At 37.7% G+C, this 19,162-nt stretch overlaps 1 protein-coding gene across 1 annotated transcript in view; it reads left to right on the plus strand.

The window, feature by feature from the left end:
- Window positions 1-19,162, plus strand: part of LOC127454461 (oxidation resistance protein 1-like) — a 240,049-nt gene that overhangs the window by 24,381 nt on the left and 196,506 nt on the right. The window contains exon 2 of the mRNA XM_051721687.1: window positions 3,524-3,589. Within this exon, the coding sequence (XP_051577647.1) occupies window positions 3,573-3,589 (17 nt within the window). The 5' untranslated portion in view covers window positions 3,524-3,572. The remainder of the gene's footprint in view (window positions 1-3,523; window positions 3,590-19,162) is intronic.

The raw sequence follows: 19,162 nt of genomic DNA on the forward strand, positions 1-19,162 counted from the left end.
GACAAACAAGATGAGAGAATGCATAGCAACGGCAAACAAAGTGATGCCAAGCATTCTCACACTAAACAAAACCCTAGCATACATCGCGAGGTAAATGCCACGTGATGTATGCTACAGGCGACAAAAACAAGACAGGACACCTGGTCGAGTGTTCGGCCACACACAAACCCAAAATCTCAGACCGAAGTGACCAAACCTCAGTACAACGTGAAGACAGTCACGCGACCCGGGCGTCAACGCGCGTCCGCGGTCACGAGAGACAGACACAGAACATGGAGCATGAGCGTCCGGATCCCGACACATACCGAATCCGAACCAGAAAGGGAAGACAGGATCCAGACACCATGCTCCAGACATGAAACAAGACAGACTGAAGAGCACATGGCAGCAAATTCAACTGAAACCACGCGCTCACACAAAGACAGACAATGAAACACAAGACAGACATGGGACGATGATGTCACGGTCTTGTCTGACAAAAATCCAAACTGACAGAGTGACAGGACCGTGACAGACTGACATTCTGTGTTTATTAGACACTGTAGCTGCGTTCGAATATGCATACTTCATTACTGTATAGTATGCCAAAAACAGTATGATAATGGATTAGGGTATTCAAATCCTCAAAAACAGTGGAGAACCATGATTGTCGATTATTTTCCCAGTTTGTTACTATGTCACATATTCAGGTCACGGGACAATGTCAACGTTCCCAGATGAAGTACGTACGGGATGTATTCATACTACTCATTTCCATATCTAGCATACTTTTTTTTACCAGCCGAGAAGTTTGTTCTTTATCAAATGCAGCACATAATCTAACAGTGCGTGATTTTGGACACAACCTGTGTCTACTCTACATCCTTCTAATATACTTGGAGAGAACTATCTTTTGGTATGTCCATTCCTCTCAATGACAGTTTCTTGACTGGCACGTTACCCCAGCAGTACACAACCTGGATACTGCAATCTTTGCTTCATGGATATTTGCTTCCAGAGATTTTATTTATTTATTTATTTATTTATTTTTACCATGAATTACCATGGTACCATGTCCAAAAAACATGATAATACCATAATACTTTAAGTGTCTCTTTTCTCTCTCTATCTTTCCATCACAGGCATAACTGTCAGTACATTTACATGCACTTTAAAAGTTCGATTTCAGTTGGAATGCATCTTTTTAAATTGACCATGTAATATAAATGCTCTAGTCTGATTTTTGCGAAGTCGGACTAACAGACCTAGATAATACGATTGATTGTTGCTCGACTTCATCATGTATTCACATTAATCCAGGGATGTTTGACAGTTTTGTTCACAATTGCGATTAAAAATTATAATATGCAACATCAAATTTTAACTCATTTGTACATGTAAAATGTCATTTCCGCCTACGAGGAGCGTTGCAACAAAGAACATGTACAATAAGTCTGATGTCTGTTTTCGCTATTGCCAAACCTTGAGCACACGAAATAAGCGGGTTACCGTGGACCCGTTGTCAAGGTCGCGGCTATGCTGTGCACTAGTCACAAAACTGATGAAATTAATAAAAAAGTTATTTTTTTTCTGTTAACCTCAAAAGCTGTGAGCATTTAGTTGCTTGACTTTCAGAGGACGAGCTTAAACGGTGCTTTTGACTCAAAGACACTGGATTCAGAATGTTTCTGAGATTCATAGAAACACCGGGAAGTGATCTTCTAATAGGCTATGCAGACTAGTGGTCAATGGAAATGGGTTTTTCAGTCATCTATTCTTAAATCATAATAATATACAGTAAATAGGAATAAATTAAAAAGTAAAAAACAAATACAAAATTGACCACACTCTTCTGTGTGCGAATTAATTTGAATTTGTGCTAATTATTTTTTTAGTTCACTATAGGACCAGAGCCTAAACACCTAAAAAATACATGACATGTATTTAACCCGCCGAATTTTTCATCCTTCCAAATATCCGATTACGCATTGTGTCATGTACAGTATACTTGGACAGGACTGTAGCTCAACTATGAAAAAACCTGCTGTATCTCAATTATATTGTAACTGTGCATGTAAACGTACTGTGTTTTTTGTCATTTTGGACTAGAACAATTGCTCCCTTACATTATTACATGCTAAGGGTTGCAGTGGCTTTAAAGGTCCTTTGCATTAATAATGCAACCTTTCCACTGCTGTAACCTTTGCATTAAAGAGTACCTATAGCCTGCAGGCTGCATCATTATGCATGCAGATGAATGTGGCATCCGTTCAGGTGTGCAGATTAACAGAGATTCTGCTCTGTTGTTTTCTTAGGATATACAAGACACTATCAGTCACAGAAATCTGTATGAAACCTCTACTATTGAGTTTGTGAACTAGCGGTGTGTTATTTTGGAAACGTGCATGTGACGAGGAGGAGGGCGGGGCCAGGCCATGAGGACTGTGTGTGTGTGGGTGGGTTTGGGTGGTTTATGAGGACATTTTTTTAGGTTACAAACTGGTAAATACAAGGGTATTATGCTATAAATGTTGGTTATGAGGAAATGTCTAGTGTCCCCATAAAACAAATGGGTTAAAAAACATACTAAACAATGTTTCTTTGAAAATGTAAAAATGCCAAAAGTTTTTTTTTTTGTGAGGGTTAGGTTTAGGGTTAGGTTTATGGTTAGGGGATAGAATCTATAGTTCGTACAGTATACAAATCATTATGTCTATGGAGAGTCCTCAGAAGGATAGTCGCACCAACTTGTGTGAGTGAGAGTTGATTCAAGTTCATTTGTTATTAAAAGTTACATTGACTGTTCAGCCGGTTCCTATCTCCTCCTTGCCCATCTTTACCCATTACAGTGCACATCCTTCATTCTTGTTGGATGATGATTAAAGGAATTGTTCACCCAACATCGTTCCAAACCTGCATGGCTTTCTTTCTTTTTCTTCCATGGAACAGAGAAGATGAAATCTTGAAGAATGTACTTGACACTGTTTTCCCTGCAATTACATGGAATAATGGGGACTGGAGATTTCAAGCTTTTTAAAAAGAACGCCAAAGCACCATAAAAGCATCACAAATGTGGTCCATGCAACATGTGTGCTATATTCATAGTCTTCTGAAGACATACAGTATGATAGCTTTTTGTGTACAGACCGGGATTCACTGAAAATCATATCTGCCCTATAGCTCTCCTTGGCACTTTCATGAGAATTCATAAGAGAAGTAGTTATATATGATTCATGAACAAATTGTTCTTTTGAGTCAGATTTGTTTTAATGCAAACAACTGGTCTGAATTATTTGTTCATGAAGTTTTGCTTTCATTCTACATTATATAAGCTATTTTTGTGTTGCAAGAGAAAATAACCTATGTTCTGATGTTTTTGGCTAGTTTACCAGCTGTAAAGTGTCTTCAGGGAACTATGTTTGGATCTATTATGGATAGGGTTTGCTTTGGTTTGATGGGAGATAATCAGTGTTATTTTGGAATAATCTCAGGTCACCTTGACATTTCTGCTCTTAATATTCTGTCTGCCTTGTTGCTTTCTCAGGTTTGTCCCTGAAGGAAACTTTTGAGTCACAGAAGAGACCCCTGCCAACATGTTCAGCACCAAAAGGTCAGAGCCACACTGCAGTTTGTTGTCTGTTTTTGTGATCTTTTATGAAAACTTTGCAAGAAAGCCTATGGTCCATCTAAAGTGACTTTATTTACATCATTATTTAAGTCTTGGACCCTAAAGGACTTATTAAACCCCAATAACACTTGGGTTATTGGATATTTATTTACTTTTTGTGTTCACTTTTTTTTGCTGCAACCTTTTGAATGAAGTTACAAGTTACAAAGCTTACACTGTCAGAAAAAATGGGCAAAATTGTACCTTTAATGGTACAACAGCTTGTCACTGGGACAGTACCCTTACAGGTACACTCAGTGTGCCTTCCTTAAATCCTAAGGTACAAATATGTACCCTATGGACAGATAAGGTACAAATACGTTCCAGTTGACATGTAAAGGATACAGTGGGTGTACCTTTTTGAGTACTGCCCCAGTGACAAGCTGTTGTACCCCTAAAGGTAACATTTTTGGAGCTCTTTTAAAAAAAAGTGTTTTTTTTTTTTGACAGTGTACCCATAAATTAAACTTTTTGGTCCTTTAAAGTGGTCACATTTTGATAAATCAAATTTTCCTTGATCTTTTGAAATAAACAAGCTCATTGTACTTGCTGAAATGTACTTTCAGAAATGAACACTTTCTTGCCAGTACAAAAAGACCAGCTAATTCTAAGAGTCAGAGTCCAAGAAAGTGAAAAAGAAAGAAATAAACTGAAATTTAAAGTGGACCTCTGGGGGGACATTTTTTAAAATATGTAGAATATGACCCCTGTAAAACTATTTGTTTGGAGAAGAAATATATTTACACTCAAAACCTATGATCCATATTTGCACTCCAAACATGTATTTTGCTACTGTAGTCTATGTGTGCACTCAAAACATATCTTTCTCAAAATTGTTGAAATTATTGGAAGAAATACATTCAGAACTTATGTTGACAACAAAATTTTGCTAAATCACATGAATATTATACTTTACACAATGATTCAGCACAACTTCACAGTGCTGACACCTCAATCTTATGTATTGTTCATACAATGTGAATGCATAGAAATGTCCTAAATTGGTATTTTCCCATGGGCATTGTGATTTATGATAAAGGGCACATTCCATACTCAGATTTGATTGTTCTGATTTATTTCATTCAGGCCATGCAGTACTGTATATTTTTTCTGACATGCTTTTTTTTTTGGTGCAGCTGCAGTGAAGTGAAAAAGTTGACATCTACCTGAATTTGAATATGCCACATGTGTGTCATTGCACAAATACACGCTGAGTTTGACAGCACAAACAAATGTAATTGGTAGCTCACAGAACTAAAGTAACCAATTGGGACGCATAAAACTGATAAAAGCCGCCCTGAGAGCCTGTGACCTGAGGAAATCACATTGTTATTCTATGCAATATTCAATGCATGCTTACCATGGAGTGTCACGGTAGCAGTACGTTCTAGAACATGGAGAACAGGCAATTTTCGACAAATGTAATTTCATTGTTTTGGCATTCTAGAGGTGGTCTTCGTGCATTGATCACATAATCAGATGTTGAAAATCATTTTTTTCAGGTTCCAAATATACAGTATGTCTATACATATATTTCTTAGAAAAATCTTTTCACGTTAAACTGACAGTTCAAAACATTTTCTCCTCCATTTTTAAAGTTCATAAGACTATTTTGCTATCCTAACTATGCACAATTATATGGTAAGTACTTAGTAGCCTTTTATTATATACATTTAGCATTGTTTTTTACCTGCTGTCCGCAACCCTGTCAGAACAGACCTGTGACCCATTTTTGGGTTGAGATCCATCAGCTTAGAACCTCTGCTATAGAGAGCTTTTATTGTTTGGGTGTTTGCATTCTCATCAGTGGTTTAATGGCTTATGTTTACACATGCTCGTTAAACTGCAACAGGAACACTGTTAAATTGAATCCTTCATCATTGGGATTGTTTATTAAATGCCTTACAGTTTGAACAGCTCATTAAAAATTTTGCCCTGCCACATCAGTCTTCTCATGAAAAATTAGCCGTAGCTCTCTTTGAGGTTGCAGTAATGCATATGTGCTCTGTGTGGCAGATAAGGCTTCCCTTTAATTAGACTTACAATGTTTACATTTCAAAATGGGCTCAGGCAGTGCAAACTGAACCGTGCCACCAATGCCCTGGGCACAACACTCATTACGCAGGCCCTGAAATCATCTTGACTACCCATATCCGTTTCACTTAGAGGGATAGTTAATCCAAAAAGAAAAATTCTTTCATCATTTACTCATCCTCATGTTGTTCCAAACCGAATTACTTTCGATCTTCCATTGAACACAAATAGAGATGGTATTTAGGATATTTGGCACTGACACCCTCAGTCACCATTGACTTTCATGTATAGACAAAAAATGCATGAAAGTGAATGTTGACTTAAGCTAACATTCTGCCTAACATCTAATTTTTGTGTTCTATTGAAGACAGAAAGTCATACAGGTATGGAAAGACATGAGGCTGAATGTTCATTTTTGTGTAAACCTTTCCTTTAAAATTCAGCAAATTGGGTGAGCCCTTTTGGCCCTGTGAACATAAAGGTGCTGTAAGTGATTTTTATTCATAGAAAGGTGTGCAAAAAAATGTTACTACTCCCTGAAAGATATTAATGAAAATTGAAAAGTGTCCTGAGATATCTCACCGGTCTCTTTAACAGCCCTAGACTCTGTAAACAGCAAATAAAAATGTGTCCATGGGCCGCTTTCTGCCTGTCAATCATTTTGCACGTTCTCATAGTATTATAGTTGCAACGAATTATTGAGGCATAATGCCATTTTTATGCCATGTTGCACATAACAGTTGTCAGCTGAGGGCGCTATTTTACTGTTATTGTTTTTGACAACACAATAAAGCTCATTTGGTATCTTTGGAGTGCAGGTTTTTGGGAAAAGTTGGGTTACGTGACTAACCCAACGTAGTCTGTATATAGTCTGTGATTATAAAAAAAAAAACAATATTTACCATGATTTCTTCCTTTGTTTTCTTTGTATATGACTCGTATTTAATCTCAAGCACACTCTTTACTTTTCTAACTTTTGATAAACCTTTATTAGTGGCAAATTGTTGGTCATAGTGAAAATTACACCACAACTGAGGTTCGTATTTTTTTTACAAAATCTTGCTCACACAAAAAATCTGGTTTATGATTATTTTAATCTTTTTTTTTTTAGGCATCACAGTTTTTAAAATGTAATATTTAATATTTTTAAGATGCATTTTTATATTCGAAAATTTTAAATGTGGCTCTGAGACAAGGATAAAACAAGACAATCTGTACATAAAAAAGGCATTTGAAAAGTAGCAAAAATAAATGATTAAGACATGGTTAAAAGTTTACAAGACAATTATAATTTAACCTTCATTTAACAAATAAAAAGTTTGATTAATAGGGCCCGATAAAATCTGTTTTATTTTTCCCAAATTCAGTGTTTTCCGTTTTTATTATTTTTGAATTCTGTGTTTTAAAGTTTATTTAAATTTTATCATAAAAAAAAACTGTCTAATCAAAAGAAATTTTTTGAACTTTAATCAAATGTAAACAGTGCTGCACAGCAGAGAATCACAGTATTAAGGAAATCATTGATTAAAGCTTTTATTCAGTACAAAAGCACTCTTGCTTGTGAGACATTGCTTAAATATAATGTAATTTTTATTGATATTATTATTATTACTATTAATTATTACTACTACTGCACTGAATATTACATTTTACTATATAGTAGTGATATATTTCTGTCGCAGTTTAATTAAGCTTTTATTTTGGCGAGTTTCTCATTGTTTTTTGACAGCACCTTATCACCTCCAAATAAGCAGTTCGCTAGATGGTTTACTATAAATAAATGGTCTGCATGTGCTGCATGCTTCAAGGTTAATGAGTTCTCTGCTCTCTTTAATCTGCTACACACAGAGCGCACTTGTTTCTAATGATCGGAGACTATTTAGCCTTAAAAGGACCACTGCATTGTTATCAATGTATGAGCAGCCGGCTTCACACATTCATTTTGAAGCGTGCAGCACATGCAGACTGCATATTTATTTAATTAAATCACAGCCTTTTGTGGTTTAATCATCATACTAGGACAAATCACAATTTAAATTTTATTATTTTTGCATTCATACATTAGATTGATCCCAGATATGTCAAATTCCGTGACGTTCAGCAGTTTTATGACAGGATTTGGTGATTCTGTCTGTGTTTTCTGCATTGCAGAAATCATTGAGCCTTAGATTTATTCAATATCAACCTTAGGGACATTAAAGAGCTTGTAGTTGAAAAAACACCCACTGATAATATTCAAGTGACCTTGGGTTATGGAAAAAAGGTTCACCCTCCAGCTCTGTTTTGAGACAAATCACATTGTTGCTTAATTGAGTTTTGTATTATAACCTTGTGTGTTTCCTGTGCATCGCCTTTAATTGTCATCTCAATCCTGACTGAAGTAGACACCAATAACTAACTGATGATACAGGAAGCAGGCAGGTTCTGCCAGGCCTAGTTGTGAGAGGTTAGTATGAAGAGACTGAGCTGTCATTTACAGGGCTATAATTACAATCGGTGAGGGCAGTAATGATATTAAAGCAATATTGAGTTGCACTTATTAGCTGCAGCGTACTGGAGAGGGAGGTGTGGTTTGATGTTGTCTGACACAGAAGGATATTATACTGTCAGGCTGAATGACATTATAAAACTGGAAATAGATAGCCACAGTTTCTCCTGGGAAGAAAACTTTGCAGACAATTGTCAAACTTTTACAAAGACCTTAGCCGTGAAACTCTTTATTTTTTAACCTAGTCTCACGTAGCCGGTCTTTTGACTATTTGAATAAAGTATGGTCCACTTTAGAGCTTATTCTGTGCAAGAACCGCCCACTTAGACAGGAAGATAAATTCTGGCTGACATGTAAAATGACCAACCACATTTGTTTTGTTTTTGCAAACTGATCTCACTGTGAATTCAGTAGGTCGAAAGTTTTGCTGCTGAAATCCATCTGTTCTTTACAAATTTCTAAACACTGCCCCCAGTGGCCGAAGCTGGAAGTGTTATTGAACGTATGGGCATGTGCCGCTTCAGTTTTTTTTGTGGATAAAATGTCCACAGAGTGGCACCAAAAAGCATGTTGTTTTTAGTTGTAAATGATGCAATTCATTCAACAGGAATGCATATATTATTTACCATACACCCTAACCCAAACCCCAACCCTAAACCTAACCTGATTGCTGGTGCCCGCAGTTGTCAAAAGCAAAATTGATGGAGGACAAATCGTTGACACTAGCGATCAACACCATGCTGTTGGACACAAATAATGTGTAACCCCTTTGCCAAAGAGCTCCCTGTTTATTGACAAGAAAAATCCAACGACTTGATTAGTTGCATATGCAAAAGATGTTTTTCCTTTGGAGAACATAAACCATAAAGATATTCAGCCGTCTTCAAAGATACAATGATCTAATCAGGGCTGAATAACCTACAGATCAGATATCCGGATTGACCTTGGCATTAGGAATGCTCTGAAATTCAGAGATGAAATCGTGGTGTCTCATTTTAATCACATTCAGAAAGGAAGCGCTTGACAGTTACTGATTTACCCCCCACAGTTCCATTTCCTGGGGCTGATTTTAAATAGTGTTATAAAAGGGAGGGTTTATTAGCATAAAGGGGAGTGGTCTGTGTGTGGGTTTTTAAGATGCAGTTATTATGAGTTTCCAAATTACAGGCTGTGTGCACAATAAAATAAATATAAATGAGTATAAATAAACAAATTGGCTGCCCAATCAAATCCAAACTAACATTAGCCGGTTTTTACATGGATTTTGGTCGGCAAATATTTATCATTCAATTAAACTATTTTAAATATTAACATAAAGATTTGAATGAGAAATCAAATTTGGAACTCAAATATCAAGTTCCAGCTTGGTCTAGCAGTTAGCACACATTAGTGCTGATCGATATATACTGAATATATACTGTTGATTTTGCCTGCAATATAAAATTATGCAACATTGTGTATATTGCAGTGATTTCTAATGCACTTTTTATTTGGAGGTCTGTGTCATTAGACTAGTTTTGCTAGAATTCTGTTTAGCGGTTTGCAAGCATGAAAGCATTATGATATATAAATATGTAAATATGCATATTTTAATAGCATCTCGGATTTAAACTTCAGTATAATAGCAATAGCAAGATTTGGTCAGTTTCATTTCTGTGAATCACTTAAATCTGTCTGAATCTCTGATTCAACCATTCATTTGTTTCATCACACAAAAATGTTAGCTAAAGTCCCTGTGTGGCATTTTTCATGTAAAATATTTTAGTTAAAATATATGTAGGTTTTTGTAGTTGTAATAAACAGTTTATTAGGTCTCCAGTGCATTATGTAAAAAATCTTTTAAATGCTGATCATGCATCAAGATGTCTCATAAATTAATAATATATAAGTGCATAGGCGAATGCAAGACCCGTATAGAATGCAGCATTAAAAAAAAAATCTGTAGATGCACTTCTGTAGTAAGAAAACTACAAATAAATAAATAGAGAAAAACAGGCTAATTTGTTCTCTTCTGTGTGTATTTGATTTTGACCGACAGCTGCAAAAAGCAGCTTTACATTTACTCTACTGCAGTGGTTCCCAAACTTTTTCAGTGGCGTACTCCACCAAACATTCAACATTCTTTTGCGTACCCCCTATCTAACGCATAGACAACATTCACACAAGGTATTTTAAAAATATGTATATTTAACACAATTACCTTTGTAAAACAACTCCCTTATATTAAGCATGTCATATTTGTACATGTTTTGTACATGTTATATTAATCATATACACTGGCAGCCAAAAGTTATAATGTACAGATTTAGCTGTTTCAGAAGGAAATTGGTACTTTAATTCACCAAAGTGGCATTCAACTGATCGCAAAGTATAGTCAGGACATTACTGATGTAAAAAACAGCACTATCACTATTTGAAAAAAGTCATTTTTGATCAAATCTAGACAGGCTCCATTTCTAGCAGCCATCACTCCAACACCTTATCCTTGAGTAATCATGCTAAATTGCTAATTTGGTACTAGATTCACTTGCCATTATATAAAACACAGCTGAAAGCTATTTGTTTCGTTAAATGGAGCTTAACATTGTCTTTGTGTTTGTTTTTGAGTTGCCACAGTATGCAATAGACTGGCATGTCTTAAGGTCAATATTTGGTCAAAAATGGCAAAAACGAAACAGCTTTCTCTAGAAACTCGTCAGTCAATCATTGTTTTGAGGAATGAAGGCTATACAATGTTTAAAATTGCCAAAAAACTGAAGTTTTCATACAAAGGTGTAGACTACAGTCTTCAAAGACAAAGGACAACTGGCTCTAACAAGGACAGAAAGAGTTGTTGAAAGCCAGATGTACAACAAAACAAGAGGATAAGTACATCAGTGTCTCTAGTTTGAGAAATAGACACCTCACATATCCTCAGCTGACAGCTTCATTGAATTCTACCCACTCAACACTGGTTCCCCATCTGTCACTCACTCAACGTTGTGTCGATGTATTGACACTAGGGGTCACTCTTGGGAGCCCGAGACACCTCTGATCTTTGATAAAAGGCCAATGAAAATTGGCGAGTGGTATTTGCATACCACTCCCCCGGACATACGTGTATAAAAGGAGCTGGTATGCAACCACTCATTCAGATTTTCTCTTCGGAGCCGAACGGTCGATGTTTACTGAGCTGACTGTTCATTCACCTCTGCTGGATCTGATGGTGCATTTCAGTGGCTTCTCCCTCCTCTGCACTGGTGCACTGCAGAAAAAAGAGAGTATATTTCTCTAAAAGACCGGCACATACGGAACGTCTTTTTAAAGACGCATATTTTTAAAGATGCCTTTCCATTTGTGTGTTATTCCTGGTTGCAGTCATTACCTCTCAACTTCTGACGGTCACGATCGCTGTCTTTCGTGTCTGGGCGTGACCCACGCGGAGACAGTGTTCACGGATGGATCATGTACTCGCTGCGAGAACATGACCATGGCAACGTTGCGGTCGCGACTTGCTTTCGTAAGAAAGCAAGCCACCCCAGCGGCTCCCCGCCTCGGTCCTTCTACCTTCCGGATGAGTCCGCCGGCATGTCTCACGGTGAGTTCGACCTCTTGTTCGGAGCCTGCGAAGCTGATGAGCTCTCGAACGCAGCAACGCTGAGTGGGCTCGTCCAGTCGGACGCAGAAGCCTCAGCTGGGCTCCCCCCTCGCTGCTCGATGATTGGTTCCTGGGCTTGCAGCGCCGCTCAAAGCAGCCACACCCCGCTCCAGTTCCTTTCTTCCCGGAAGTGCATGAGGAGCTGACAAGATCGTGGGAGGCACCTTTTATTGCCCAGCCCCGATCTTTCAGCTCCCCCGCCCTCACTACCCTCGATGGTGGGGCGGCCAGGGGCTATTCGGTGATTCCCCCGGTGGATAAGGCGCTCGCGGTGCACGTATGCCCGCAGAGCGCCGCCACCTGGTGCGGATGCCCAAAGCTCCCGTCCAAGGCCTGTAGGTATACGTCGTCCCTGACGGCCAAAGCCTACAGTGCCGCTGGACAAGCCGCCTCCGCCCTGCACTCCATGGCTCTCCTGCAAGTCCACCAAGCCAAGGCGCTAGAGGAACTGCACGAGGGTAGTTCCACCCCAGATTTGATGCAGGAGCTGCGCTCGGCAACCGACCTTGCTCTCCAGGCGACGAAGGTCACGGTGCGGTCTCTCGGGCGGGCAATGTCCAATTTCTTTCCATAAGAGCAAAATCTGTACATTATTCTAAACTTTTGGCCACCAGTTTACATATTGAATATATGGCTTACCGATTGAGATGGGTATGCTAGATATGATATAACTTGAAAACTTCCCTCTCATCACGTCGTGGTATGCAAGAATAGCATTCAGTTCTGTGCCTGGAATTGCGCATCATTGCAGGTACGGCATTGCCGGCCGACTTCGAGTAATTATCTGTGCAATTGTGCGGTCAGCTCAAGGTTGTTATGCCACATTTGACACTGTTAGCAAGGTTGAGCTCATCTGCTGAACAAACATCATGCAACAATGTAAAAACAGGTATCTAGCATGTGAGCAAATGTGAGTGAAATTTACTGTGTGTGAATGTGGAAAATTATTTTGGCCACACCGGATGTCAGACACCTGTCATCAAAGCTTATGAACTTATACCATCAGAATCAAAACTCCCTATGCATTTAACCTTAAATACAAATTACATTTTAAACTGCTAAAAATCAAACAAACAGACAAACTAAAATCGTGGACGACTGACATGTGCGAGTCTGGTAAACAGTGAAGTATCAATTTTACTTGCTATCACAAAGCTACGTCACCTAGCAGTGTGCTGGGCTGGCGAAAAAGAAACTTGTGTGATGCACGACGCATGAGTAGATGCATTTTTTTTTTAACTGCAAAAGATAGGGTTATTTCATGGCATATTTATCTGACCTTTATGACACAACCTTTTTGGTGTTTCTACAGTAGAGGGCACACAAAATTATTTTTGCCAGTGAGAAATACATGAACTGGGTTTGAATGTTATTTTAGACTGTGATGAAATTAAAAGTTTTATTCGTGTACCCCCATTGTCACCTCACGCACCCTCAGGGGTACACGTACCCCAGTTTGGGAAACACCGCTCTACTGATTGTGCTTAATATAAACAGAATCAGACAGCTCCTAAGAAAAGATGTGATGGACAATGATGGATGTTATTGTGGGCTTTTGTCTTGAAACGTGAGCGGACAGCCTTCAGTCGTGATCTGTGTGATTGATTGTGTTTATTTCTGCTCTGTCTGTTTAGTGTGTCTTGTCAACATGTAAAGGCCCTTGCTGACACAAGTTAAATTGTCTATTTTCTAGTTTTCGTGGCTGAGAAAAACATGCAGAGACATGCTTGTAACTTTTTGCTTCAGTTGTGAATCGAGAATCAGTTCTTTTTCAGGGTGGATGCGAATAATTTTCATGACATCCAGCTCCATTAACAGTTCTTGAATATTTGCTCATTTTTTCTATAACATGTTGTCAAAGATTCACATCAGAGTTTTGTTGTGATAAATGTTACTTTGATCACAAAAGAAAACCTTTAAATATGTTACCAAAAATAGTAGATTTTTATTAGTGTTTTTTTTGTTGTTGTGTATTTGTATATAATTTGACTAATTATTGAGGGGAGGGGGTTTTCCCCCTTGCGAATCAATAAATTTCCTAACGTTTGCTGCTTTTTTCTTGTTAAACTTCAGAGGATTTTCATAACACAATTACATACTGAGTTACCAGTATAGCAGCAGAAGTGTTGTTTTCCCCTATATGAAATAGTTTATCACCAACCGCAAAATTGACATCTTTAGGGCAGAGCTGTGGATATTTATCAAAATGGGTTACTCATTGGTTTAAAGGGATAGTTCACCAAAAAATAAAAATTATGTCATAATTTTTTTTACCCTTAATTTGTTCCAAACTAGTGTTGTCACAATACCGAATTTCAGTAGTCTGTACCGAGACCAGTAAAATTTCAAGATCTTTGATACCAATTCCGATACCAAAAAGAGAATAGGTAATATGCTTTTGAACACACTCCTTTAGCCTATTAAAATGTTATATTTCAATGTAAATAATAAATTAAAACAATAGCTTGTTTGCTTTGGTTGTTTCTCAATTAAGTAAACATTGCTTCAAGTTTTTTTAGTTTATGTTTTTTTTACCCTATGAAATCAGTTTTATTTTCTTCCCAAATTCCACATTCTCTGAATTGCAGGTTTTAAATTTTAATTTCATTTCATCAAATTAAAACATTGATGAAAACTTCTATTCAGTAAAACAGCACTCTTTCTTGTGAGATATAGGTTTAACATAATAATAATAAAATACATTTTACTAAACACTAGTAATATATTTCTGTCGCATTTTTTTATTTTTTATTTCGTGTGTCAAGATTTACGTGAAGGCTTTTCCGGTTCTGTGTTGCCGGTAGGTTCACACTTCCAGATAAGATGTTGATTATATTACCCGGTTTGATTATTGAAGCGCACATTGCTGTGATTTCATTATGTAAATATATAGTCTGAAGGTGCTGCGCGCATCACAGTGAATGAGCGCTCTGTCATCTACAGTACTGTGCAAAAGTCTTAGGCACATAAGATGTTTCACAAAAGCATTTGTCTTAAGATGGTTATTTATATCTTCAGCTTTAGTGTGTCAATAGTAAATATAAATGTTAGACTCCCAAACTTTAATTTTGCAAATAGAAAAGATTAGAATAGAAGAACAGGGAGCCCTGCAACAGATGTCATGTCCCCCACAAAGCCCCCCACTGAACATCGTGTCAGTCTGAGATTACATAAAGAGACAGAAGCAACTGAGACAGCCTAAATAGATAGAAGAGCTGTGGTGAATTCTTCAAGAAGCTTGGAACATCCTATCTGCCAACAACCAAGAAAAACTGTGTCCAGGTGTACCTAAGAGAATTGGTGCTGTTTTAAAGGCAAAGGTGGTCACACCAAATATTGATTTAGCTTTTTTATGTTTACTGGATTTTGTATGACATTAAGTGATAAATGAAAACTATTTATGGCATTATTTTTGAAGACATCCTCACTATGCAACATATTTCACAAGTGCCTAAAACTTTTGCACAGTACTGGACTACAATAAGCATAGTGCGCGATGCTCATAAACTGTGGTGTTTTGATCAGTCTGCATTTTCAGCAAATGAACAGCTTCACACATTCACTTAGCAGCACGCAGTACATGCAGACTGCATATTTATTTAATTTAAATTCATCCATATGCGGTTTAATAATCAAACTAGGACATATCATTATTTTAATAAGATTAAAGACTCACAGAACACGCACTCAACTACTACAGGTACTGCAGAAACACTGGTTTCATTACATCTTTTTTTATTTTAGTATCGACTTGGTACAAAAGTTCTGTTACTTTTGACATCATTAATCCAAACCCATATGAATTTCTTTCTTCTATGGAACACAGAAGGAGATGTTAGGCAGAATGGCAGCCTCAGTCACCACTCACTTTCATTGTATCTTTTTTGTTTTTCCTATACAATGAAAGTGAATGGTGCCTAACATCTCCTTTTGTGTTGTTTAGACGCTATGTCAGGTAAAAAACCCTTTAAAAGCGTGTTTTGAGACACCTGCGTTCTGTTATATGCATTGTGCTCCATCAAACTTGTTTTTTAGGGCAATAACGTGTTTGAAAGGACCCTTAGAAGGCAACTGTCTATGTAGGCAAGGCAGTTTACTAGGTTTGGAACAGACCCATTGACAGTCAATGTCTGTATATCATTAGTGGGCTTTATATAGGAGGATTTGGTTTCATATGACGTTTGATTAAGGTTTGTGTTCATTTTATCTTAACTGTCTCAACCATCTCTGCATTCTGTAAATAAGATGGTTAAGATATAATGCTGTTCACATTCTATTAAGGACACCGGCTTTCTTTTGCAGCTTGATGCAGCAGTTTGTCTCCACAGCAAAAACTGAAGCAGTTTTAATGCCCTAGTATACGAAGCTTTATTATTTTGTTATTTTGTTAGGCCGTGACTTTAACTTCAAAGACAGTCTGAAAACTGCCGGAGGTTATTCCAAAAGAGACTTACTACCATTGGAATACTTTTCAATATGTTCTTTTTCTGACTATAATTTATCACTGTTCCAGCTCTCTGTGTTAAATATTTGGTTGTTTTAATGCAATATTTTTGATGTTCTTTAAAGCAGAAGTCTGTAATTTCTGCACCACTAGCATCACCAAATGGAATTGCAAAAATGACTGTTTTAAAGCAGGTTTTCCAAGCGCTTCCCACGTATGCCACTGGTCGGTCAAAAAGAGATAGTCCCACCTCAAACTAACTCCATTGGTTGAGACAATGTTGCTATTTCAGACTGGGATGCCCAAACAAACAGAGCAATGATTTAAAAGTGTCACACTGTTCTGGGGAATCAACCTGTGAATGACTTAAAGTTGTCTCTACATATTAAGCGGCATTGAAGAAAGAATTGTTTCTCATTTATTTTCTCTGTGGCAGCACTTTTTATGTAATTAATGTCTTCCATTCAGCTTTTTTAATTGATGTTTTGCGAGGACAGAATGTTGCCTGGTCAACTCTCGTGTTTGAATCCTGGCATCTGATATTACATCTGATATTACAGTATGGCTGTGGGCAATGTGCCCAGCAGTGCCACTGAGTTGCCATGTTCATGCACCGAGTGTTGCAATGGGCTGCCAAGAACAGTGTCCTCACATTAACACTTCATATGAGGCAATTTACTGTCTCATTTCATTTCCTACTTAAAACAGCAGTTGCTTTCAAGGTCATTTAGTGTTTAAAGGAATAAATGCCCCCCAAAATAAAGCAGTCACTATTTACTCGCCCTCATGTCTTTCCAAACCAGTATTCTAGAATTTTTTTTTTTTCTTCAAGGAATAAAAAATAACTATTTTGAATAATGTATTTTTTTTTTCATACAACTACAGTCTGTCTTGACCATAGCTGTCAAGTTCCAGAAAGGACTAAAAAGTAGATCTTATGACTTCTAAATGATAACTATGCTAAATTTAGAGTCTTCTGAAGACATACAATATCTTTGTGTGAGGAACAGATTGAGATGGAAAAAGTTAGATTATTAAATACAAATAAGTTAGAGTACATATACTGTCAAATGTACTCATACGTCACAGAAAAATATCCAAACAACATGTGCATTGAGAAGTTACTCTTCATAGAAATAGAATTCACATTGATTCATTAGTCTGAATTATGTTATTTTCTAGAATTTACTAAATATATTTGTCACCCACGGCTGCTTTAGCAAAGCTGTTTTTTTGTTGTTGTTTATTTTTCACTATACCTCCTGCATCCAATCATGGCAGATTTAACACACTTGATTAGAAGTATTTAAATGACCTCGGTCACATCAACCCATCCACAGACCTGAACACTACATGCATTTCTCCGCCACACATCATTCGCTGACTGACAGAAATTAAATCAGATCAGTTCTAAATTACAGAAAACACAGAGTGTGGCTCTGCTCAAAAACCTAGTGAGCTGCCTGCTGTCTGCTACCTACATAGGCAGCTAACTTCTAAAGCCAAGCACACACTACACGACTTGCATTCGGTGCCCTGCGACTCACAGTCTTGTTCTTCCGTTGTACTGGTGTGCACACTACACGACAGATCGCAGGCTGGGTGTTACACAATCATTCTTCCCCAACTGAGGCCCTGTGTACACCTGGTATTAAGATGCGATTTGGGTGATCTGATCACAAGTTTACAAGTGAGGCACATTTGTGGGCCTACCATCTGTGTACCTCTTTAACTGTCCAGTTTTGGTGAGCCTGTGCCCACTGCAGCCTCAGCTTTCTGTTCTTGGCTGACAGAAGTGGAACCCAGCGTGGTCTTCTGCTGTTGTAGCCCATCCACCTCAAGATACAACGTTTTGTGCATTCTGAGATGCTATTCTGCTCACTACAATTGTACAGAGTGGTTATCTGAGTTACCGTAGCCTTTCTGTCAGCTCGAACCAGTCTGGCCATTCTCTGTTGACCTCTCTCATCAACAAGGCGTTTCCGTCCACAGAACTGCCGCTCACTGAATGTTTTTTGGTTTTGGCACCATTCTGAGTAAACTCTAGAGACTGTTGTGTGTGAAAATCCCAGGAGATCAGCAGTTACAGAAATACTCAAACCAGCCCATCTAGCACCAAAAATCATGCCGGTCGAAATCACTGAGATCAATTTTTTCCCCATTCTGATGGTTGATGTGAACATTAACTGAAGTTCCTGACCCATATCTGCATCATTTTATGCATTGTATTGCTGCCACTTGATTGGCTGATTAGATAATCGCATGAATAAGTACAGGTGTTCCTAATAAATTGGACATTTTGTATGATCCCTTTAAAGAAACCATGACATTTATTGGAAATTGTTGTTTTCTATCCTGTGTTGACTTATTTCCTATTAAAAAACATTTTATTGGAACATATCGAAGGGCTCGTCCCAATTAAAAAAAAAATAAATAAAATAGCCAATATGCTTATATCACAGTTATATCACAGCCATGAACCATGAGTTGCTAGTTGGTATTGGGGGAGGGACATTTTCATTCTAAAGAGCATTTGATTGGACCATTATCTGTGTAGTGCTAGATGAGTCATCACAATTTTTTATCCATTTTCCCAGAAGATTACATTTATTTTGTCAACTTTAAGGAGAACACTAGCATAAAAGTAGATGATCTCAAAGTTAGTATACATGGACTAAAAGACACCAAACTCCAATTCTGATGTTGCAGGGTCTTTAAAAATATATTTGTTTATCAATAAATGTATCAACATGGACAGGCATGCCATAATCTTGACCATGGCATTCGTGAAGCAGCATAGTGTTTCATTGACCATGAAACCAGCTGTGGATAGAGGCTGTGGAATATCAGTCATACAGTCTGTATTGTACAGAGCAGGGGTGTGTGGGTGAGCCGCAGAGTTGGCAGGCTGTT

This window comes from Myxocyprinus asiaticus, chromosome 16 (assembly GCF_019703515.2).
Source record: "Myxocyprinus asiaticus isolate MX2 ecotype Aquarium Trade chromosome 16, UBuf_Myxa_2, whole genome shotgun sequence".
NCBI lineage: Eukaryota > Metazoa > Chordata > Actinopteri > Cypriniformes > Catostomidae > Myxocyprinus > Myxocyprinus asiaticus.